A 23040-nucleotide genomic window follows, 5' to 3' on the forward strand; every position below is an offset into this window, starting at 1 on the left:
GAGGCGTACTCTGCACCACCCTGAGCTCTCTAAGACACAAAAAGCCCCTCTCATCTTGTTGCAAGGAATGGGGAATTCCTCCTCACAATGACCCTTACTGTTGAACGTGACGATGTGCGTATACTTACTACAGGGGATAGATCAGGTTAACATGGCTCTGGTGGCTGTTAATGAGCGATTCTTTTAAAGGTACCCTTCACATTCACACGACATAGTCTCTGTACCTCAGTATTAAATCTGCAATATGTTGTCATGAGTTGGCAAGATAAAGATAAGGTGAACAGTGAGGTTTTGTTTATAAAATGGCTCATTTAAGAAGCACACGGTGAAATCCCTACAGTTTTGTTATATTTTTACACAGAGAACCTTTTATTTTAAACCTAAGGAGGCTTGAAGGATTCCCATTGTTATTTCACATTCAGATCATTGTAGCACACAGGTTGTTTACACCATTTCTACTGGACTGAAATTGACACAATGATAGGATCCCATTTTGTAAGACGTATTCTTCTCTATGAAATCTGACCTCCATCTTTTATATGCTTATGTCATGATCTGCCACCACAGATAAACATGGAGACACCGGCACTGTGCACATTAATAGCGCTCTCAGCGCATTCGGTGACACTAGACAATACGTTTCTGCTCAATTTAAGTTTTTTTCACAGTGGCACAACACTAACTTGTGTTACCATCGTGGACAGCAACTAGCACCGAGAGGTAACACGAGGCTCAATCCTTGTTGGCACAGATTTGAAGGAGATTCTACCAGGCTACAGGAATCTGTACCTTTCAGGTAGCTCAAGGGACAGTTAAGAGGATCAATGCCAGTGAAAATGATTCCCGCCCAGATAAGAACTGTCACACAAGCTCATTGTTATACAATACAACAGAATAAAAGAAAATGGTGATGCATATCTTTTCTCTTAACACACCCAATACCCTTTGAACAAGTAGTTCACATAGTTAATATTTAACTACATACAAAAAGGACATGTCTCCTTTCAGACAAAACGAGCACACATGTAGCTTTATTTTTCTTCATAAATTAGGTGTAACGATTTAACAGTTTTATGTACTGAACTTGTCCCCATGAAAACAAAGTGTAGAAATACAAACTCACAAGCATATTTGCAGTGTCTGCTTTCACAGCTGCACACAAAACTGATGTATTTGAGGTATGTCTATTTACTCGGGCTAAATTCAATAGACACACTCGTGTGAGAGACGCAGACAGGGATTTTTCAGAGGCAGCGAACACGGTGAGAGCAGACAGCTCTGAAGAGTAGTCTACTTTTTTGAACAGCGGTCGCGGCACGCCTAGGGGCCAGGCGGAAGGACCTGAAAAACCAGCTGCCTGAGATTAGTCCTCTCAGGGCAGTAAGTGAGCAAGCCTGGAGTCCCCTCCTCCTCCTCACTTTCCTCGTCCTCTTCACTTAAACACTTTTGATTCCCACAGAAAGCACACACACAGTTTTTTCTTTTATCTCTGTGTGTCTCTCCCTTTTGGTTTGTGCCTGTGGGGCTGTCACTTTTGCAGCTGGGACTTATTTTTCTTGGAGTAGCCTGCATACCCATCTACTCCCGTGTGTCCTCTTCCCCAGAGCTGCTGTGACTGCCAGTCCTCCACTGATGGACTATGCCCCCCCGAGTCAGCTGAGGGAGGGGGCTCTTTACCGCTCTGGCTCCCATCTGGAGTGGGCTTGAGCTGAATCCAAAGAGGAGACGGTTTGGTAGGTAACAAGACTAATCTCCCTAATGTTTTTTCTTGGTGGATTTTGTTTTTCTACTTGTTTCTTTGTGCGTGCTGTTTGATTGCGACTGTGTGAGAAAACAGGAGTTTTCTCTGACAACATGTGAGTCACCAGGTGAGCTTCAAGTGCAAGGAAATAGCTTGAATTCCATATTTCAACAGAATTATGATATATCTCCAGATTTCTGGAACCATTGGCGTGGCATAGACTTACATCTGAAATATGAAGATTAAACTTCCGGTTCCATCCCTATCAGGCTGCATATCTCTTATTGATAAGTAACTGTTTGATGAAGCAGCAGCACTTATCGTATCATCAGCTGCCACTACGTTGTAGGAAAATGTGACTGCACTAATTCAAAGCTCACAAGTTGAAGAGTGCATATTGTCCTCATCTCCTGACCAGGGTCGTTCCATATACAGTTCCAAAATTAGAAATATTTTACTCCTCTCTTCTTATTACATTTTTCTTCACCTATCACTAGGTCTTTAATCTTATGCTGATGTCAAAGTTCCTCTTGAACTATGTGGCTATGAGCTGGGTCCACGGGGCTGGAGTAATATTATCATACATAGTTGAAATGAAGAGGCACTTTTTACATAAGAACCACATTATCTTCTGGCCCTGTAGACGATAACCACAACTCTGCAGTATGCGCTGTATGTTCTACTCTTATCACATTTAACCCAAACAGTCACTGTCTGAAAATATGCTTTGTTTGCCAGGATTAAACAGCATGCTGCACATACCAGACAAGAAAAGCATTTTTTCCTCATTTACACAGTGACAGAAATCTGAACCGCCAAATGCTGAGTGGACACTGAGGGATGCTCACCTGGTTACACAGGTAGACACTCGGTTGTAGGTGACTGCTTAATGTAGTATTACATGTGCATATACAATGGAAACCCAAAAGTAAGTCATGCTCTGCTCCATGACAACTTATTTCATCTGATATTAAAATTAGGATTACTCAAGGGGAGTCCTGCTTCATCCCACATTTCTTAAGAGTTGGCTTCTCCCCTGATGATACAATTGACTTTTAACATAAAAGAAAAAAATGGGCTTTTACATTCATGAGGCATAATTTTAGGGCCACCGTATCATTTACCTTGCCAATAATTCAGCATTTTAGAAATTTACCAATCACTACTTTCTCCCCAAGACAACTTTCTAAATCTTATGACACCCTAGTTATTTTTGTCAGTCCCAGTTTGTGCCAGTGCTGCCGCTGATCCCTTGGTAACTGATTGTAATGTCATAGTTAAATACTGCTTCAGTGTAGGAAATCTGGAAAACAAACAATAGAGGAAGTCTTCATTTGACCTGCAACCACTGAGCTCTCAACTTTGAAATCAAACTTCATCCTCGTTCTTCAAAGGAAAATATCAAGCCCAAATTTCTCTCATTATCCCGCTCAAATATTTACTCTCTTTTGATAAAGGTCATACTTTTATGTGTTTATATATGCCACAGACTGCTGTACTTAATGTGCGGATGAGCAAAGTGGATGCGCTTTGCGAGCGTCATCTGTTTCTTCCCTGTAAAGAAAAGAGGAAAGTAAATTGTTCCCGTTCTGCATTGAGTCTGCACTGTCTGAACAAACCAATAAATGATTTGTTTACTGAGGGTGGAAGAGAAGATATTGAAACTGCAGCATTTGTGAACAGCAGCAGTTTGTGGAACATTAAACAAACTACAGCGAGTGGACTGGCAGATGAGGAAATTGATTTAACTTAAGAACAAAGTCATTTGATCAGTTTAAATAATTACAAATTCCTTTACCTTAACATTGCTGAGCAAGAAAAACAATGCATGTGAATTAGTAAAGCAACAGTATTTTGGAGGGTTTCTTGTCATTCAAAGCATGTTTTCTGCTTGTGTGTATTACATGTGCACTGTGTCACATGGATCCCCTAAATATCCAAAGAAAAAACTGTCAGGTACTGTTGCTGTCAGAAATTCTGCTCAAGTGGATGGTTTAATTTGAAAAATCTAAATTTTATTGCTAGAAATACTTGTCCCTAAACAAATAAACTAAAACGGTGCTTTGTGGAATGTCAGTGGAGTGACCTTACAGAAATATCTTCCTTCGTCTGAATCTATATTTCTTAAGGCCTTGTAGATGTTATCTGTCATTCTCACATTGTATTTCCAAAGTGTTGCTAAGCTGAACAAGTGCTTACATTGTTTGATAAGTGCACTGCAGATGCAGCAGCTGACGGATGCACTATAAAAATATGCACCGCTCTCTGTCTTCACAGGGTATTCAGCCAGTCAATTCAAACAGAACAGTGAACAATATAGTTGAAGAACTGAATGAAGCAGCAAACTTAAGAAACAGAGGGAGAGTTCGCTAAGCACCATGCCCTACGTTTGTAATGTTGTAGTTATTAAATGTTATCCTCTGATTTACAAGGTTACCTCAAAATTACAACGTTTAAGCTATGAAAATGATTGATTTTGGGAAAGGATACTGTTGGTAACAGTTGGTTTGGCTAGCTTCGCAGTAAGATAAACACGAACGTCAGTTTTCTGTGCTAAAATGACTACTTCATTAACAGTTGATTTGAAGACCAGCAGACTTTAGGGGATGATGAAAATATTACAGAGAGTTCCTGGTAGAGGCATTTTGTAAAGGAAAGTTTTCTGAGCTGCAAACTGAGGACGTCAGTACAAAAAACATTTAACTTGTGCAGCTGAAGTCATTGAGTCATGAAGTGATTCTGGAATGGAGATAGGCACAAGTTTGAACTGCATTTGAATTCAGTCAAGGTGTGATAAAAGTAGGTGTTTCCTCAGTTGAAGGCTCCGCTGAGTCTAACATGACACATAGAACCAAACCTAACTTTTTGTCTGTCTGATGTACATTTGGCTACACACCCCATTCTGTCAGAACTAACTCACACCCACAACTGATGAACCACAAGCATGTGGAGTTACGTATACTGACAGGACATGCCAAATTTAATACAGCCTGGACATTCTGTTACACATTCTGTTACAGCTGCTATGTACTTCTGCTGCAGATTTACTGATACTGGAGCTCTCGGTAGCTCTGTTTTAAAAGAATGTGAAAATTATGGGGGAAAAAAAGTTCCCTCCTGGGGACACCTTAATATCCAATATGGACAACCTGTGGAAGGCCATACTGAAGGTGCTACTATGGCCCTCAGGGCCCTCCAAACTACCTCAAAGAGCAGCGTGTGAAAGATGGCCAAAGTATCTAACACATGATTTTAGAAAGAAGAATAGATGAAACCCCCTCCCCAAACAAAATCTGAAAGACTCACAGCTGCTACAAGAAGCCTTTACAGGCTGTGATACAAAGAGGTTTTATGCACAGACAATGCAGGACGGCCACACGTTTTCTTCAAGTCCTTTATTGTTATTTTGAAACAATAAAATGATGATTTTACATTTGTATTTTGCTGTCAGAAATATACAAAAATGGTTGGTTTGCTATCTTAAGAAAAAAATAGCTTCCTCCTATTATCATTCACATCATTAAAAAACAGTTTTTGCTAAATGAGTTTAGCAGAATAATTTTTTTTGCCTCTGTTAGTCTAATGTTTATCAGCACAAGAATGCAAAGTTAACCTTCTCTGTATATAACATAATGTAATGTGTCCTTTTCCTTTCTTTCTTACTGTAGACGACTGACTATAAAGTCAGATCAACAGTTAAGTAACGTTCTGTTTGGGCAATTTTTTAGATTTAAAAAAATTGTCATATATAACTATTCCAACATCAGTTTCACATTTTATACCTCACTACGTAACCAAAGCAAATGCGTTGCCAGCCGATCAGTTAGCCAATTATCAGTGACTGTCCCCTGGGTAAACAGAAAATGTGATATATATGTCATTATTTATCTATGTTCCCAATAGTATGTCAGCACCTGGAGAGTCAATCGCGCAATATTTGCTGTAGAGCAGGAAACTGGATAAGATGTTCAATACACGAGAGAATCGAATACCAGCTTCACGACTCCGTCATTAGTCTGCAATAAAGAGTAGATGTGATTATTTGCATCTCAATAATAAAAAGTCAAAATCCCAGTTTGGTGAATAGTTCCTTCAAATTAGGACCTTATAACAGTAAATGCAGTTTTGTACACTTCTACTTCGTGTTATGTGATGAGTGTCTCACACACATAGCGTGGGAGTCATTTCATTTCTGCCAGGATTAGCAGAGCTTGTAAATTGTCATGCTCCATAGAGGTATTATTACTGTATTATTTCATATCTTATCGACTAACACTGGTCGTAAAAACAAGCGAGAGTATAATTTTATTGCATCTCTAAACGGTAGTGGTTAAAAAGCAAAAATAAAACACTTCTTTTTCAGATGAGAAAGAAAATTTTGGGGGAAATGTTCTTGATCTGTGTTTTACAAAGTTCATCATGTTCAAGCGGGAAATTAAGAGGTGGTGTGAAACTGAGGGGTTTTGCATACTTTCTTGTGAATTTGACTGCAATCAACATACCAGTCAATCATATTTTGAGAAGAAAGACAGCGAGGGCTTAGTTTTTTGTGTGTATGTCACTGGGACAGTTCTTCCGTGCATAAAGGATTTCAGCCTTTTATAGCCAATGCAAATTTTGTCTGCTTGTAGAGCAGATTGTGCTGCTCTGCTCCCATCCCTGTTGCGCTGCCACGTCACACCAATAAACTCTCTAACCACTGTTAATTCTAGCACTTTCTTCATATTAAATTAAAATGTTAAGACCCAAATTTAGACACCTACAACAATGACAAAGCCTGTAATTTCTCTAAGAGAACAACAACATGATTGTAAGATTAGTCATTGAGTACATTTCATGAGAAGGGAGCAGCAAAAGGGAATTGAAGTCACTATTCTTTTCTATTCGGCAACAAATCAGTTGAAGTAATTATGTGTTATCATGGAACATAGTATCTTAGGAACCAATTTTTCAGTCACACTCGAATGATTCTGTGACCTCATGACTAACTTCATGTTTTACATTGTACAATGTGAAATGAGTGGGAGGAAGTCCCATGAGGATGTTTGTCAAGTTCCTGTGTGTCTAAAGTAGAAAGTGAAGGAAAACTGACATTTCAAAAAATGAAAACTCAGAGGACATTTAAACCAACTCAGTAAACCAACATACCCCTCCCCCCCCTTTTTTTTTAAATGGAACTTGACCAAAAAGTGTCCACAGGTATAATAGTTTTAAGTGAAATTTGCATGAGTTGATATCTCTATCAAGCCATGGTGTCATTGTCTTGACTCAGGGGAGGTATCATTTGCAGGAACAGCCCTGACCTACAGCTGTGTGCAGACTGTTTCATGAACAGTATCAGGGATCCTCTAAAAAGACAGTGGATCTCTGCCACATGGTACATAACAGCATACCTACAACACAATAGATGAGATGGAGATTTTAGTATTTTGAGATCAATTAAAACTGTACATAGCTTTCATTGTCGTCTGTCTGAAACACCCTTCTCCACCCTGTCTGTGGTGGTCAGTTCCAAGATAATTAATTTCTACCGATTATATACTGTTCATTCTATTGAACGTATTGGATCAGGTTACATTGGAGTATACTGGATCAGCTCGTTGTACCCAAGCATTGAGTGAGGGTGTGCTGGGAATCTTTGATAGAGACCCCAATCCAGGAGATTTTTAATAGCAGTGCTTCTCTAACATTCAGGTGGAGGTAGGGAACATTGAGTCTGAATGGGCCGTGTTCTAGGCCTCCATTGCTGATACAGCTGTATGGAGCTTCGGGCATGAGGTGGTCGGTGCTTGATGCGGTGATATGCCTGAGGCGAAGGGGTTTGGGTTAGTTAAATATGGAAGCAAAAACTTGGTTGTGGGAGGAGTTTGGTCAGGTTGACTTTCTGTCAGTCTTGAAGAGGGTCTGTCAAATGTCAGAAGCCTCAGGGGGAAAGTGGTGCTTCACTAACACTGTTTGGAGTGGAGGTGGGATGCTGCTGAGGATTCATTGAGGATTTTCTCAACCCGACTAATACTCAGAGACACGATTTCACGGGACTTTCTTATCAGTAGTGCTGAGGCCTGAGGTCACTGAGGTACTTAAACTCAGCAGTAGGGCCCCCAGGGATGGATGAGATTTGACCTGAGTTCCTCAAGGTCTAGGATGTTGTAGGACCTCCTTGGTTGACAACCTTATGTTGAGGTCCGATGCCTCCCATTCTACTCCTGAAAACTCCGGGAAAGAAAATAGAGGCTATTTCTCTGGAATAGTTCTACTTAGTTTGATTCAAGATTTAACAGAAAGACATAAGAGCTGGGGCTGCACGGTGGTGTGGTGGTTAGCACTGTCACCTCACAGCAAGATGGTTCCAGGTACAACTCCCAGCTGGGGCCTTTCTGTGTGGAGTTTGCATGTTCTCCCCATGTATGCGTGGGTTCTCTCCAGTTACTCCAACTTCCTCCCACTGTCCAAAAACATGCATGTTAGGTTAATTGGTGTCACCGCAGGCTGAAAACCTATCTCTTCAGGAAACACTACCCTGATCCGCCCTCTTATGACATCACCTGCTTCGTCCTAGTTCCTTACGCACTTATTTGTTTCCTAAATTGTCTTTGTTTTCTAAATTGTCTTCCCATTTGTCTAGGTACCTAACTTATCGCATTTACTATAGCACTAGTTATGCTCTTAGCTGTTTGGTTTTTGAAGGAAATGCACTTATGATTTCTTGTGACCTCAAGTTCTTTTGCCTACTGATGTGGAGCACACATATTTTAAGTCGCTTTGGATAAAAGCGTCTGCAAAATGACCGTGATGTAATGTAATGTAATGTAATGTCTCTAAAACTGTCCTTAGGAGTGAGTGTGAGCATGTGTGTGGTTGTTTGTCTCTGTGTGGCCCTGTGATGGACTGGCAGCCTGTCCAGGGTTTATCCCACCTCTCGCCCGATGACTGCTGGGATAGGCTCCAGCCCCCAACCGACGGATTCAGCGGGTATAGAAAAAGGATGGATGGATGGACATAAGAGCTGAATTATTCTGCTCTCAGACTCAGGAAACCCGACCTAGAAGACTTGGGAAACTTGGCTTGATTGTTTTTGGACAATACAGAGAGGCCTCTGGCACATAAACAGGATATTTATATGCACCTGATTCATTTGAGGCTGTTTGTTGGATAGATGAACTCTTGGTGATTTTGGGTGTTTACATTTAAATTTTACAAAATATTTTTTATAAAATGAATACATAGAACACATCACATAGTCCCTGCAGTTTGTTTGCCCTTGGGTTCTCTAATAACCTTCACCATAACCCACTCTCTTGAACCTATTCAGACTTCATGGCCAAGGTTTTAGAACAAAATGGTTAGAATATGAAATTTTATGTGAGACTGTAAATTTTCAATCATGCCCCTGGAAAGAGGCCACACTCTCCAAAGTGTTCACTGATCATCTCTTAGCAGCTGACCAGCCACTCATCTCTTGCAATGCGTTTATATCTCACCACTGCTTTTGATGCCACGGATCATTCAATTTCAAAACTGTGGCGCTGTGTTGTGATGTTACTTGTATCTCTGATACAGAATAAGTTTCAAAGCTCCTATTGGTCAATTTAGATCCTCCACAGTAACCTTACTTTCATGGACTAGGTCAGGACTCCATATTTGGCCAGTCTGGCATCCCATTGGCGATTGTCTGCTGACTGTGTGTGTAGCCAGACGATATCCGAGTAAGGACAAACGAATCACTAGTGTCCAAGGGATTCTGTTTAGTCTGGCAGCCATTGTATAAATGCAGAGAATCATCTAAAAGCTATTAAAAAGCCAAATCATCATTAGATTATAGTAGATGTTTTCCAGATTGTTAACCCCCCCATTTGTTCTCCGTGTAAACTGATAACCTGCATCTCCCAAATTCTGGCTCAAATGTAGGTACTCTAAAGCTAAATCTTGTCCCAAAAATAGATTCTGCATTCTCATTAGCTATCTGTTATCAAGATCCTTAAACACGTGAACCACAGATTGGTATTAGCTTCCATTTTTATTTTGACGCGCCACTTATCGAATGTTTATAATGTGTTGCAACGATATTTTTAACTTCAAATCATCCTTCATATATTTTCCTCATTCTCTTCTTGTCTTTGTCTGTCAAGACTATCTTCACTTCTGTAATCTCAATAAATTGGAGGTTTTAGATGATATTAGCTGACTAAAGTGATTCATTTTTGTCTCTTGCCAGGGTATTGCTAAAGATGACTTCAACTGTCTCACCTTTTCTCAACACTACAGTCCCCTCAAACACAACCGCTGTCACCAAGTCCAACGAACAAATACTCATCCAGAGTAAGGAAATGTGTTTGTGTTTGTGTTTGTGTTTGTGTTTGTGTTTGTGTGTGGGTGCATGTTTTTTTGTGCTTTTTTTCCCCGGCAGCTCTTCAGTTAGACATAATAAAATGCCCTGTGTTATTTGTTGTCAACACAATGAGATCTAAAAAAGTGTCCAGATGAAAAAAAACAACATGATAACCCCAAATGAATAATAACTAGTTGCGCCATGCTGGTTAATCTAGGAAATTTGTACGTGTGTGGCATTCACGCATCGATGAGAACATTTTTGTCATTTTATTCTTGCCTGTAAGTTATGCTGTTGCTAAGTGACAACGCTTCTTGAGAATATGCTAAATAAGTTGCAGCACAAGACGCATAGTTGTGTGAGATAATGTGTGAGAAATACAGATTTTTAGAAGAGACACACGGGCAACTCAAAAACTACCTTTCATTGTGTTCACGGCTCATTCTTGCTTTGTCTGTGTCTCAGGCTCAGGGGCTATGATTGCTGTCATTGTCATAGGCATCATCATCATTCTCGCCATTCTACTCATCATCCTGAAGACATACAACAGGTGAGATGACATTCCTGCATACTGAGTGTCACGTGTCATACGACAGTTGTGCTATTTCTGTCCTCTTCAATAAGGAATATAAGCCTGTTCACGTTTTTCGGCCTTTTATCGGGCTCTGTCTGAAATAATGATGTCTTTGAAAAGCAATCAACCATGTCAGATATCCTGTTCTTTGTGGGTTGTGGATTTTTGCTGTCAATGTGACACAATATCTGATCATAAGCCGCTGTACAGGTCACCACAGATATATATTCTTGACAACAAAAAGAAATTGCCATCAAAGACTGTTTGGAATTTTCATAGAAAGCTCAAAAGGGAAAACTCCCTAAATATTCTAAAACAAATAAACTGTTCAATGAGAAGTCAGATGTCTGTTCTGCTGTTTGTTGTTCTGACTTTTTAAAATAATTGTACAACAAACCAGATTATCACATTCATTATGGCCCCTCGAGCCTTCCCCAATTCATCTTGTGTATGATTTTTTGTGACAATGGTGAAATCAGTATGAAGTGAAACTGATTTTGGCTGACATTATACATTATACTGCAACACCAACAACTCATTGTAATTGTGACAAGACTGAACCATTTCTTAGGGTGAAATATGGAAAATATTGTCAGCATAACATGCTTACAACACTAAAGTAAAAGTGCTGCAGTTATTATGGATTTCACCTTTCCATTAGTCATTGACAACATTGAGGCATAACTCTATGACCGGCTATGAGTTATACAGTATTGGTGGATAGATTACTGAACCCCCAAGAGCACAAGTTTGATTTGACTGGTCAAATTTCTGGATACCAAATCATTTATTGACTTCAATCAGATGACTTTTTAAAAAATTACAACAAAGAGAAACTATCACAAAAAGGAAGAATAAACAACTACAGTACAGAGACACGAAACAATCACAATAAGCCTCAACATGACTACAAAGAAAAGCAAAAAAAAAAAAAAAAATACACTAAGAGACCTGAAACATCGTTATGGAAACACAAACATTTCTGTCAAGGTCTGAATTGCTCAATGTCTGAGAGGGACAAATCAAACAGCAGAGATGCTGAAATAACACAACAGCGGGGTGTCTTTCTCCTGTGTAGGAGACATAAGGGGCCTCTCACAAGTTTTTGCACAGAAGGTCGTTGCCTAGCAATTCGTTCATAATCACAAGCATCACAAAATACAAACATTCGACTTAAGTATCTTTAACTTGTACTTAGATACAGTCTTAAGTGAAGTGAGGTGAAGTTAGCAACGTTACTCCACTGTCATGTATTGGGATTGAATTATATTAATTCTACATCTTTTTCATGTTTTGTTTTTTTATGAATAGAGCTATAATGTTCAATAACTAATAGTTCCACTCTTTTTTTCACTAGGTAGGGTATTCTTAGGTAGGATGCACTAGATACATTAAAGTAACATTCAAAATATTTTCACAAAAGGCCATTAACTGCTATATTTTCAGACAACTTCATCCTTAACATATTTCAAAAGACAGTATCGTGTCCTTTAACTTCGTGTTCTTCTTTTCACCAGGCGGACACATGCATCCAGAGTCCTGGGAGCCAGGAGTGGCTCTAAACCTCGTCCGAAGCTGTCACAATCTACAATTCAGAGCAAGATGCCTCTAAACACCATGCGAGTCAGCTCCGTGTCCGGCAGCATCGTCAACTTAAACCCACCTTCAGAGAACGGCTTTCAGCTGCCCAGGGTGGAGTGGATCAATGTGGAGGGAAATCACATCGAGCAAGTCAGCACCATCAGTGAATCCACTGTGGTCACCATGCACGACGCTCCCTCCTTAAATACATAGCACACACACGCGTGCATAGACTGCAGTTTAGTCTGGAAACAGGCATCGACTGATGTGTCGTCTTTATCCCTGACCGCACTCTGTGCTGACTGAATGCCATGGAAATCACTGGTGTCAGTGTTGTCTCTGTCCTTTTGGTGTACAAAAATATACATTATGAACAAAATGGTACCAGAAACAGGCACAATGGATATTATGAAGGATATTGCATGACGGCAACTTTATTCTGAAGAACTGAAGTCAGTGTTCAGAGTAAGCGTGTTGTTATTACTTGTGCTCATTTGATACAGTGAGAATGAACTCTATAATGGCTGAAAAATGTTATTCCAAAGCAGTGGTTCTCGAACTTTTTTATCAAACTCCCTTTCGTTACGTGATTTTCCCTCTTGTCACCTATGTCCTTCTTCAGTGGCAGCATGCCCTCCTGCTTGTTTGAGAACCATTGGTCCACAGCGTGTACATTTCTGTATTAAAGACAACTAAACGTTTACGAGCCAGAGTAGAATTAGTATCAAAGTTAAAGAAGACAGAAAGAATAGAACATATTATGACTAACTCTGTAATGTATACAAGTATGGCCGAGGAAAGATGTTAATTTTTGTTCTGATTTATCTTGACCAGTAGTATTCTTTTATCATATCTGGTTTACCTTATGTCCCTATGTTTTTTTTTTTTTTAATTTTACAGATTATTTTGTTGAAAATAAGTCTAGGAATTATCAGTGCAGGTTTTTTTTTTTCAACCACAAAGAGTTAAGACAGCATAGAGATATTTTGATAAACAACTGTCAGTACAATCCGCTATTGTAAATCCTTTTTGATTTGACACTTAAGTATTTTGCACTTTATTTTCACTAATCCCTGTATTTGTATTGTTTGTGGTTCTTTGAGTGAATGTTATGGAAATAAAATGTATTATTTTTAAATGTGGATCACCTGTGTACTGACATAAACTAATTAACACAAAATACCAAGTGATAGTCTGTGATTTTGGAGGAACAATAAGACAAACAAGGAGTAAAGAGGACATCGTGTTGTGAGTTACTGCGCCCCCTGCTGGTGTATGTTGACATTGCAACTCTGAAGAGCTTTAAAGCTGCATTCAAGATAACAATTCTTGGCTAATCATTTAATGTAAGGAATACCATCAGTGTCGTAAAATTGTTTGCTGAATTGATGGAGATTTTTTTTAAATTGAAATGTTCAAAAAAATGTTTAAGATATATTTATATGTAAAGCTAAAGTAAAAGTGATCCTTCAAAAATAAAGTTAACAACCGATGACGAGTCTTGAATGCGACTCTATAGTGACAGTTTAACATGGTGTCTACGTTAACATGGTGACTGTTGGTGAGTGGTAAAAAGCTCAAATATCCTCGCATGTACTACTAATGGTCGGCAGTGTAAAGATGGCTTTTTGTATTTTAGTTTTTTTTTATATATCATCTGCTTCCTTTTTTAATGTCATTTATACAAAGCTAACCCGACGCTAAATTAACATAGCACACATGCTAAGGAAGCAAGCATGCTAACTGGCGTTACTAGGGATTTTCAGGTTTGGTGCTAACCAGACTGCTATGATTTTTCCCTCTGTTTTCGTCTGGCCGTAGTTTAGACACTGTCATATGGTTATAAAAAGAGTACCAAATGTAAATAGAATATGTAGAGATGTAACTGTGATACATGTGTGTAGTGGAGCTGTTGAGTCTCCTCCTGGTGTCAGTTTTGTGGGGATGCACCAACCCTTTCCTGAAGAAAGGCTCAGAGGGGATAGAAAATGTGACAAAAACCAACAGAATCTCACAGCTACTGGCCGAGATCAAGTTTCTTTTCCTCAACGTTAAGGTATGTTTTGAGAGGTAATAATTATTCCCCGTTTCAACTGACATTTGTTCCTATCGTTGGTTTAACATTTACTTCTACTTTATGTTGCTGTCTAGTACTTGGTCCCATTTCTCCTAAACCAGAGTGGCTCTTTGGTTTACTACTATACACTGTCAACCACAGGTGAGACACATTTAAAAATGAACACACTGACTATCAGACTCTATATTGGAAAATACATATATTTATATGGGGTAATACTAGAATCATTTACAAATTTGACCTATGTGACACAAAAGAGATTCAAAACAACCCACATAAGCCACAGATTATACCCAAAGTGACACAAAAGCATCTCTAAGAATCCCCACACATGAAGAAAGTTGATGAGAATTCACACAGTTTGGCCGGAGACAGAGACGGGCTTGTGTGCGCGCCTTCGAAACGACTGCATAGAGTGAGAGTTGACTCTTTGGAAAGTTGGCTTAAACTGGAAAAAGGGAACAGAGCTAACAAGACAGAGGAAGAGGCGTGAAAAACAATAAGGAACACAGAAGCGTTGATGAGAAGCACAAACAATAGCTACACTGGGCAGGCTGCATTATTATTAACATGCCGTTTTCCACTCCCTTACAAAGCAGTTCTTCTTCTGTGATTTCCACAGCAGGGCAAAGCAAATGACCAACAACAGCACCATGATTAGTCTACATCTCAGTTTGATCCATGCGTTGTGTCAAAACTTTCTTCTCATCCAGAGTTGTCTCTTGCTGTTCCTGTGGCCAACTCTTTCACCTTCCTTTGCACTCTGCTGACTGGCAAACTACTAGGAGAAGAGTTCGGAGGCAAACGTGAGTCACTTGTGTTTGTTGTAACGATGCATCAGCACATTTTTCTCCTTCAGCACGAGTACATTTTCCTTATTGGCTGCAGAATGTCACGTCTTCCCCCTCTCTTTGAAAAACACTACACTAATGACTGTCTGTCTTTTTGACTATTTTTTTTTTTTAAACCAAGATGTCCTCCTCCACCTTTCTTCTCTGCAGAGGCTGTTTTGGGGATGTTTCTCACCATGGCTGGTATCACTCTTTGTGTTATAAGCTCCATCGATGACACTCTGAGACAGAATATAACCCAGCCGGTGCTCTAACCGAGATAAGGATGAAAGCGAATTCTTCTGCATTGTCGGGGGGATTCTTCAGCGGGGAAGCGAAGAAGACCAAAGTTAGGACTGCGGGGGACAATTTAGATTCAGACAGCAGCTCTTTAGAGCAACAGTTCTTGTGAGAGAAAATGTGCCCAAATGAACTCAGCTCAGAGTTTAAAAAGACTTGTCTGGGAAGAAGTTGTTAAGGGGATGTGGGTTCATGTAGGGTTCACTCCAGCGCTCAGCTGAATTTATGGCGCTCGTGTAGAAATCTGTGGTTGTTAACTTTTACTTGTGACTACTCTGCTGTCCTCCATGTGACAGGCATTTGCATAGCTGCTATAAAGACAACATGCAGTCAAGGCAGGGGTTTGAAATGGACCAATTAGGTGTCTCCCTCTGGTTTAACAGGGACATTTTATAGCAGCTCCCCTCTGTCTGCTGTAGCATGTGCTTGAATGTGAGCGGGGCACAGGAGCAGACGGATTGTTTAGCTGCTTCATCCCTCTTCTCTGCCGTCGTCAGTATGTAATGTATTGCTGAGGTAGATGTTCATTTTAGGGGAAAGGGCTTAAATAGAGTGGGTCCCCGTTGTAAGGTCTGTAAACATGTCTGAAAGAAAACTACAGAACAAGACAGGCCTCATACATAGTATGTGTATATATATATATATATATATATACACATATATATATATTTATTTTCAGTTTTCACTTGATACTATACACTGTACAGGTTACTTTGTCATTGCTTTGATATATTCCTGTGTTGTTCATATTTAAGTAATAAATTGTTTGAAGCACGACTTTTCAACTGTTCTTCATCACAAATTGACCCAAACTGAGGCTAATTTTGAATTTTTTTTTAAATACAGCCTGTTATGCACATGTATGAAATAAATTGCAGCATTGAATATTTACAGAGCATCAGAATGACCCCTGTTAAACACAATGAACACATTATCATGGGCAGCAGGAGGTTAACAATAACGCATTACTTTCAAGAAGACATAACAGAGTTGGTTTGGTGGGTTTTGTTGAGTTTTTAACCAGATTTTTAACTCTTATGTTTTCCTTAAAAAGAACACGGCAATAAATTAATTTTATTTGAATCAATACCACGGTTAAAGTACTACCAGATCAAGCAAACATTCCTTTAGCTGCATTGTGGCAGCACAAAGACTCAGATTTTAGCAGGGAACCTGCTACGATACTGCGACCTCCTCCTGAAGATGGTTCTCTCCTGCTCGAACAGACGAGGCGTCCTGCGAGCGCTCCTGCCGCAGCAAAATATTACATTAGGTATGCAAACCAAAGGCCATCAAGAAGATGATTAGTAAAAAACTGGCACGCTGCCGTGTGAAAGATGGGAAAACTTGCCTGTTCTTCCCTTATTTTTCTCTCAGAGGAGGACGATGAAGGCCTCGACTTAGAAGACGTCCGCTTCAGCTCAGCCTCCTTTTGAAATAAGAAACACGCACATTTCTCACAGAGAACGCCGTTGCTTCTGTCCATACCCTCGTTAAAAAAACCTTTGAATATATTCATCAGGTGTTTAGCTGTGTGGGTGTATGTACCAGTATTTCACCTGTGGATTCCTGCTCATGTTCGCATGGTAGTGCCTCTCGTAGGGAAAAAAACAAATAAAACATTTAAACATACAAAGTAAAATGAACCTTTTCATTAGGCCAAATGTAAAATGAATTGTTTAAATGCAAACACCCACTCACACACACTTTACCTGCTTTCCAGTGTACTCGCGTGGGTGTGCTTTATTGTTGTGCTGCTCACTCTTTTTCATTTCTGTGTGTATCTTGAGGAAAAAAGAATGGGTTTATGTGTTTGTTTTTTTTCCATAATGCAGTATACAGGCACTGTACCTCTGGCATTGAATAAATCCCTTTTTCTCCATGCAGCCAAAACAGGAATTCTTGAGGAAAAATTGATGGTGAAATTTCCTTCATGGTTTGCTGGGTTTTACTTTGGTTTTGTTCTGATGAGAACGTGTCGGGCAATTTACAGTTTACAATTCATCCGCTACATATTAATTGCTTAAAAATGTGTGTGCTGTACGAAGGTCGGCATAATGCGTAAAACATGATTAAACTTCTCATGCAGAAAATCGGATTATTTTCAGAATTGCAACACCGTGCAAAAGTCTCGAGCCACCTCTCATATATTCATATTTTGTTTCCAAGTAACTGGACACTCCTGAAATCCTTTAAAGGGGCCTTGAGCAACAGTTCTCAGGCTTTCTGAGGGCCTTTCAGAGTTTTCCTTTGGACACTGGCTACTTTTAAAGTCATTGCTTTTAGTCCAGTCCTTGTGCCTGATCATTTTCATAGGAATGCTTTTTATTTGTGTGTTAAACACTGATAGATGAGTCAATGCATAACAGAAAGAAAATAACCAATTCAGAATTGAATCTGTAGGTACTTTGTTACTAGCAGGCTGTTGCAAAAACACATAATTTATTCCCATTTCTTTTATTGCAGCTACAAAAAAAAGCCTAAATAACTCTGTTTGACAGACATGAAATAGAAATTTTGCACCAAGAAGGGCATTCCTAAAGAGCTATTGGCTGAAAACTTGGCTTATCTCGGCATGTAGTGCAGTGTTTACTCAAAAATTGAGGAAACTGGAGGGTAATTGGAGGACAAAAGAAGTCTTTAAGAAACAGGAAAAAAAAATTTCAAAGACAGGATCTGAGAGATGCATCTGCCCCTTCAGCTTATCTGTCTAATGTTCACTGAAGCCTCGTCAGAAATGCCTCCACGGAAGGGTGGCTGTCAAGAAGCCATCCTTAAGGAAAGGGACCAGGGAGAAAAGGCTGAGGTGCGACAAATGACACAAGAAGTGGACTGAAAATGAGTGGAAACAGGTCTCATGGAGTGGACCTCAGCATTAATGACGCAGTGCAGGATCATCTTGACAGAGCAGGGAACAAAAGGCAGCCAACATCCATGGAAGAGATTTGGGATGTCCTTCAAGAAGCCTGGAGAACTATGCCTTAAGACTACTAAAAAAAAAAACACTTCTAGAAATCTTGTTTGTGGGGGTTCAGGCTGTGTTGAAGAATGAAGATGTTCATACCAAACCTTGGCTTTTACATTGTGCTGTATATTTTTTTTTATGTTACTGAGCTTTCCCTACACTGCATTACAGAGTGAGTGGCTGTGAAAGGCAGTGTTGTCTCCCCTTTCTTCGTTCGTATTACCTTCTGAGTGCCGTGCAAAAGATCCTCTGTGATGTTTAGGTCTTCATCCTCCACTATTTCTGCAGCTCTCTTTAGTTAGAGAATTAAAAATCGGATTTAGATTTATCCAGGCTTATAGCGTATCTTCATTAGCTCTTACAAATACAGCTCCTAAAGTGATATTTTAGCATTTAATTATTACATTGTAACAAGCATTTTAAAGACAGAAGAGTCTCAGAGGTGATCTGAACTAACCTGATCAACAGGAAGCTCTGTAGCTGTATTTTCGTCCTCCTGCACCTCCTCGGCTCCTTGTGCCTCCTCCCTCTTTTTCTGTCCTGCCCTTTTGAATATGCTTTGCTGCACTGTCACGGAAATAAATCACGAACATGCTGTGTTAAAAGATGCATTCGTATTTGTTTTTAAAATCTAAAGATTTCATGGTATTGGACACTTAACCAGATCCACTGCTGAGTGCTGGTCTCGTTTGTGCTCGGCTCCTGTTGATTTTGACCGGCCGGGCAAAGAACTCGGAGGTCTCATCGGCTCCCGCTCGCCTGCTCATCTGCTGCGAGGCTTGAGGAGCTGCAGCTTCGTCTCCAGTCGACTTCACCCTTCGATCATCTGACTGACATTCATGGCTTACGACTTAATATGAATTTCATTCACAATGCAGAGAATGACATACAGTACACAGCTGATAAAAATCATTTCTGTACACCGATGTGTAGAATGGGAATGTGCAACGTGGACCAAATAACCAGTCCTACTGTAGCATCAAGTGGCATGAGTATAAAACAAGTTGTGCTTTTTACCTCTGGGAAGTCGAGGAGAGCTGAGTCACTGTACTGGTCCTGTGGACCACTTCCTGCTTGCCTCTTCTAAGAAAGAAAACACACAAAAGATTGTCCTTTGTCTTTTCTTTTTTTTTTTCTCCACTTTCAACTTCTGACAGTTGTCACTCAGACCTGACCTGCCACAAAAATGAACTGGAAGCAGCAGTATAACAATGCCAAGACTGTTTTTAAGACATGGAAATAAGGTGAGCAACTGAAGGTAGAGAGTGGACTACTTACTTCATGTCTCCTCAGCAGTCTCCTCTTTCCAGGGTAATATCTAGAAAACACAGAAACGTCATCTGTCATTAAAAAAAGTGGGCGATTAAAGTGTTCACTGTCATCTCATTCCATGGTAGAAAGCAGAGCAGCTGGCACATAAACACACATATTTCCACACATACAGAGAACCTTGCATGACAATACCTCTCTGTGGCTTTTGAAACCAACAGCTCCACATATGGAAGTTTCTTGAACCTCTCGGTTCCCACGGCAACGTAGCAGTGGCCAGTCTCCAGCTCCCCAGCTGAGGACACAGTCACTCCTTCCAAAGTGCACAACCTGAAAAGAGATATTCACAAGATCTCCGTCTCTCCAATTAAACTCAGCAGAGAGTGCGTGTGAGTTTCTGCCCGACGGTCTCTCTGACCTGCGCACTGCTCCGGTTCGTAAGCTGACCTTCTCTGTGATCAGACTCAGGATCTGCTCTAGGTCCTGTCGCATGCTCCGAGGAATGATGAACCGGAATGGTGGGCACAGGAGATCTCCGTTACGGAAAACACTGAATGGAAATATTAAAAGAGGGGCATGTGTTTATAAAAGCTTGTCTTAAACAATCAGTACGGCACATGTCCATATGATTAGATGCTTAGCTATGTTATTCCAGGATGAGAGATAGAAGAATTTGTGTTCTTAAGCTCAAATATTTCTATATTTTCTAAATGTTTTTCAATGCAAAATTCTTGGTTGTGTTGTGTCTTAAACTACACTTGTAACCAATGTGAAACCATTTCTTCCAGATATTCATCTCAGATACTATCCAAATATGACTGGGCTGAAATATTATGGGTGTGTCAGACTCACTGTATGATGCAAGGCACGGGTATAAACTTCCTCCATTTGGCTGAAACATTCGGCCTCTGGATGACTTTTGCCTGGAGCAGACAAGCAGCAACAGATGAAGATTCCCTTGTCAGATTCACATCCCTCCTGCACCGCACATCAATTACACACACAGCCAACTCCCTTGTCACAAATGTGTGGCTAACTATTCTGCTTGCTTCCGCTCAAGTGCTGCAGCCATGGAAACGAATGTGACTCCTAGATGGCACATGGCATGTCTGATCAGAGGCATCCTTTCAAAGCTCTTTATCATGTCGTCCCATGTCAAAGCAATACACGTGTCCACCTCTGATAACTAAGCTGGATGCAATCAGTCACGTCAGAACAAAGCAGACATTACTTTTTCTCTGCGAGGTGGCACACATTTAATTACATCACAGCGAGCGTGAGCAGAGAAGGAATCTGTGAATTCAGGCCCTAGGCCTGCCCGGACATGCACATGGCCAGGATGGAGTTGTGTGGAAGCTTTGTTTCGCCAGCAGGATCAAACTCACACAAACAGAGACGCTTCCTGCATTGCTCCACAGCAACCACAACACAGGCATGTAAGACTTTAAAACCCAACGACTCTTTAAAAAGAAAAAAGAAATAAAATCTGCTTTCCAAATGGCAAACACCCAAGTCACACACATTTACCCTCCACCGTTTTATGCTTTTCGCAAAACACTAAAGGCTTAAGACTGAGAACACACTCTGGTAAAAAACCCAAGCTGTCATTCCTGTCAGCTGGTGAGAATACAAAAATACAAAGCAAGCACTTGTCAGGATGAGGGTCGGTGTGTACTTATATGTGTACATCTCAAGTGAACTTCTTTGTGAATAATACTACCATCCCCATCACAATGTCCTGCTTGCTTTTCAGTCAACGGCCAAGGTTGGAAATCCAATAGCTTCATATTGGACTAAGAACCTCTTCCTGAGAGGGACAATTATAAGATCAAATATAATCTTTAATTAATTGAAGCTATTGGGCCTTCAAAGGGCACTCTAAAAGCTCTCGGTAACTGTTTGACAGACAGCACTGCCATTAGCCCTTTATTTCTGGTAAATTACATAACAACCTGTGACATCCGTAGGAAGGGTGACCCATGTACAACTGATGCTAACAAAGCAATGTGCCTCCACACAATAAGGCATATATAAACTTGACGAAGTAACGTATTTTCATAGCTGACTTGGCAGGTGTTTCAGAAGATCACAGTTCAGCCTGCTGGTGCATTCCTCTCGGTTAGAGTGGGATTAATGAATTATGGGCTGCGCTGGGGGTCTTTAAAAGAAGATTGACACATTAGAAATGAAATAGCCTTACCTGGGTTTCCTCACGAGTGACGGGCTGCTTTTTCGCTCCGACATTCAGGTAACTGCACATGAAGATGACGAGAAATGATAAAGCGAAGCATCACAAAACACTTTCCTTCTAAATCCATTTGCTTTCATCTTCACGATGGAGACTGTAAATACAAAAGGATTCACATTGATCCGTACAGTAAAGTACTTTTGTACTCACTCCAGTTTCTTGAACCTCTCAAAGCCAGCAGCAACGTACTGCGCTCCTGTCTTAAGGTCTTGGAGGTCTGTGACCCTGTGGCCCCGCCGGGGTGTGTATAGAGTTCTGACAGCAACAGGAGCCCCGATGCTCTGGGTCACGTCGTTCAAAAAGGCCTCCATAGTGGCTACCTGACGCTGGTTGACCACGAACCTCCGTCCACTGTAGAAGGGGTCCCCATTCCTGTACACCACCACACTCTTCACCGGAGGCAGGTGAGACATAGCTGCGGTACTGGCAGCCATGTCTGAGCCAGCGAGTCCACACACATAATAATTATATAAAAAAAAAAGGTTGAGTCTGCACACAGCCTTCCTCACTTAACTGCATCACATCCACACACATTCTTTTAGTCACACCATACATCACTGCAAAACACTATGTTCTCTGATATGCCAGAAACAATATTCAGTCACTCACAAACCTTCAGGGGGATGAAGCAGGGAAACTTCAGGAGAACCAAAGGTGTAAAACAGTCGCTTCTGTTGTGGTCTGCCTTGACTCCTACTCGCCACGCTCTGTTGCTTTCTATCCCCCCCTTGCACGGACACTACTACGCTGACGGTGGTGAGTATTTCCTGGTTGCTATGGCAGCATGGCCAGCAATGACTGGCTTTGTGGGCAAAACCATCGGTAGAAACCACAACAAAAGGGACAGACAGAGGAGGGGAGAATGGGTGGGTCTCCGTGTTGTAAGCTGAATCAATAAGATAGCTTCTACATTGGTTTGGTTTGTCAGCACCCCCCAAAAAAAAAAAAAATGTTTGTTTGTTTTTTTAAAATAATGAATACTAGTTAGACCAGTCATTGTTTAAAAAGAAAAAAAACCTTTAAAGGTAACTCTTTCTACATATTCAAGCATAATTTTAGCAATTTTAGCAGCATTGTGATGATTCCAGCAGAAAACACAAAGAAAAATATGTAGAAAAATAATTTA

General features: G+C 40.4%; 3 protein-coding genes across 5 annotated transcripts; 2 read left to right on the forward strand and 1 right to left on the reverse strand.

Annotated features, from left to right (window-relative positions):
- Positions 1 to 1402: 1402 nt before the first annotated feature.
- Positions 1403 to 13574, forward strand: ncmap (non-compact myelin associated protein). The gene is made up of 4 exons (XM_075447908.1): positions 1403 to 1733; positions 9957 to 10060; positions 10536 to 10620; positions 12162 to 13574. Exons 2-4 carry the CDS (start codon positions 9970 to 9972, stop codon positions 12436 to 12438), a joined length of 453 nt encoding a protein of 150 aa, XP_075304023.1. The 5' UTR covers positions 1403 to 1733; positions 9957 to 9969; the 3' UTR covers positions 12439 to 13574.
- Positions 13575 to 13728: 154 nt separating this feature from the next.
- tmem234 (transmembrane protein 234) lies at positions 13729 to 16236 on the forward strand. The gene is made up of 5 exons (XM_075448234.1): positions 13729 to 13786; positions 14130 to 14281; positions 14377 to 14443; positions 15016 to 15108; positions 15304 to 16236. The coding sequence occupies exons 1-5, from the start codon at positions 13774 to 13776 to the stop codon at positions 15405 to 15407; spliced, it is 429 nt and encodes a 142-aa protein (XP_075304349.1). The 5' UTR covers positions 13729 to 13773; the 3' UTR covers positions 15408 to 16236.
- On the reverse strand, positions 14550 to 22652 carry dcdc2b (doublecortin domain containing 2B). Of its 3 annotated transcripts, none has more exons than XM_075448230.1 (15): positions 22528 to 22652; positions 22065 to 22350; positions 21867 to 21918; positions 20519 to 20589; positions 20085 to 20216; positions 19862 to 19996; positions 19676 to 19715; positions 19415 to 19480; positions 19059 to 19227; positions 18855 to 18964; positions 18621 to 18689; positions 17145 to 17216; positions 16981 to 17025; positions 16784 to 16861; positions 14550 to 16680 (listed from the first exon to the last, which is right to left on the reverse strand). In XM_075448230.1, exons 2-15 carry the CDS (start codon positions 22346 to 22348, stop codon positions 16609 to 16611), a joined length of 1395 nt encoding a protein of 464 aa, XP_075304345.1. In that variant the 5' UTR covers positions 22349 to 22350; positions 22528 to 22652; the 3' UTR covers positions 14550 to 16608. The 3 variants fall into 3 exon arrangements, with proteins under 3 accessions (XP_075304345.1, XP_075304346.1, XP_075304347.1); XM_075448231.1 differs by having other exon boundaries at positions 16992 to 17027; XM_075448232.1 differs by lacking the exon at positions 14550 to 16680 and having other exon boundaries at positions 16992 to 17025.
- Between the last annotated feature and the right edge of the window lie 388 nt (positions 22653 to 23040).

The sequence above is a fragment of the Odontesthes bonariensis genome, chromosome 17, assembly GCF_027942865.1.
Source record: "Odontesthes bonariensis isolate fOdoBon6 chromosome 17, fOdoBon6.hap1, whole genome shotgun sequence".
Taxonomy (NCBI): Eukaryota; Metazoa; Chordata; class Actinopteri; order Atheriniformes; family Atherinopsidae; genus Odontesthes; species Odontesthes bonariensis.

What these genes read in the sequence shown, in the direction of transcription:
- ncmap (XM_075447908.1), top strand. Translation starts at nt 9,970, where the DNA reads ATGACTTCAACTGTCTCACCTTTTCTCAACACTACAGTCCCCTCAAAC. An exon ending in CGAACAAATACTCATCCAGA is followed by an intron (nt 10,061 to 10,535) that starts GTAAGGAAATGT and finishes TCTGTGTCTCAG; the next exon opens with GCTCAGGGGCTATGATTGCT. An exon ending in ATCCTGAAGACATACAACAG is followed by an intron (nt 10,621 to 12,161) that starts GTGAGATGACAT and finishes TCTTTTCACCAG; the next exon opens with GCGGACACATGCATCCAGAG.
- tmem234 (XM_075448234.1), top strand. An exon ending in TTCTTTTCCTCAACGTTAAG is followed by an intron (nt 14,282 to 14,376) that starts GTATGTTTTGAG and finishes GTTGCTGTCTAG; the next exon opens with TACTTGGTCCCATTTCTCCT. An exon ending in CTATACACTGTCAACCACAG is followed by an intron (nt 14,444 to 15,015) that starts GTGAGACACATT and finishes CTTCTCATCCAG; the next exon opens with AGTTGTCTCTTGCTGTTCCT.
- dcdc2b (XM_075448230.1), bottom strand. Translation starts at nt 22,348, where the DNA reads ATGGCTGCCAGTACCGCAGCTATGTCTCACCTGCCTCCGGTGAAGAGT. An exon ending in TCACTCGTGAGGAAACCCAG is followed by an intron (nt 20,590 to 21,866) that starts GTAAGGCTATTT and finishes TGTCTGCTCCAG; the next exon opens with GCAAAAGTCATCCAGAGGCC. An exon ending in TTTTGCACGGCACTCAGAAG is followed by an intron (nt 17,217 to 18,620) that starts GTAATACGAACG and finishes TTTTTCCTCAAG; the next exon opens with ATACACACAGAAATGAAAAA.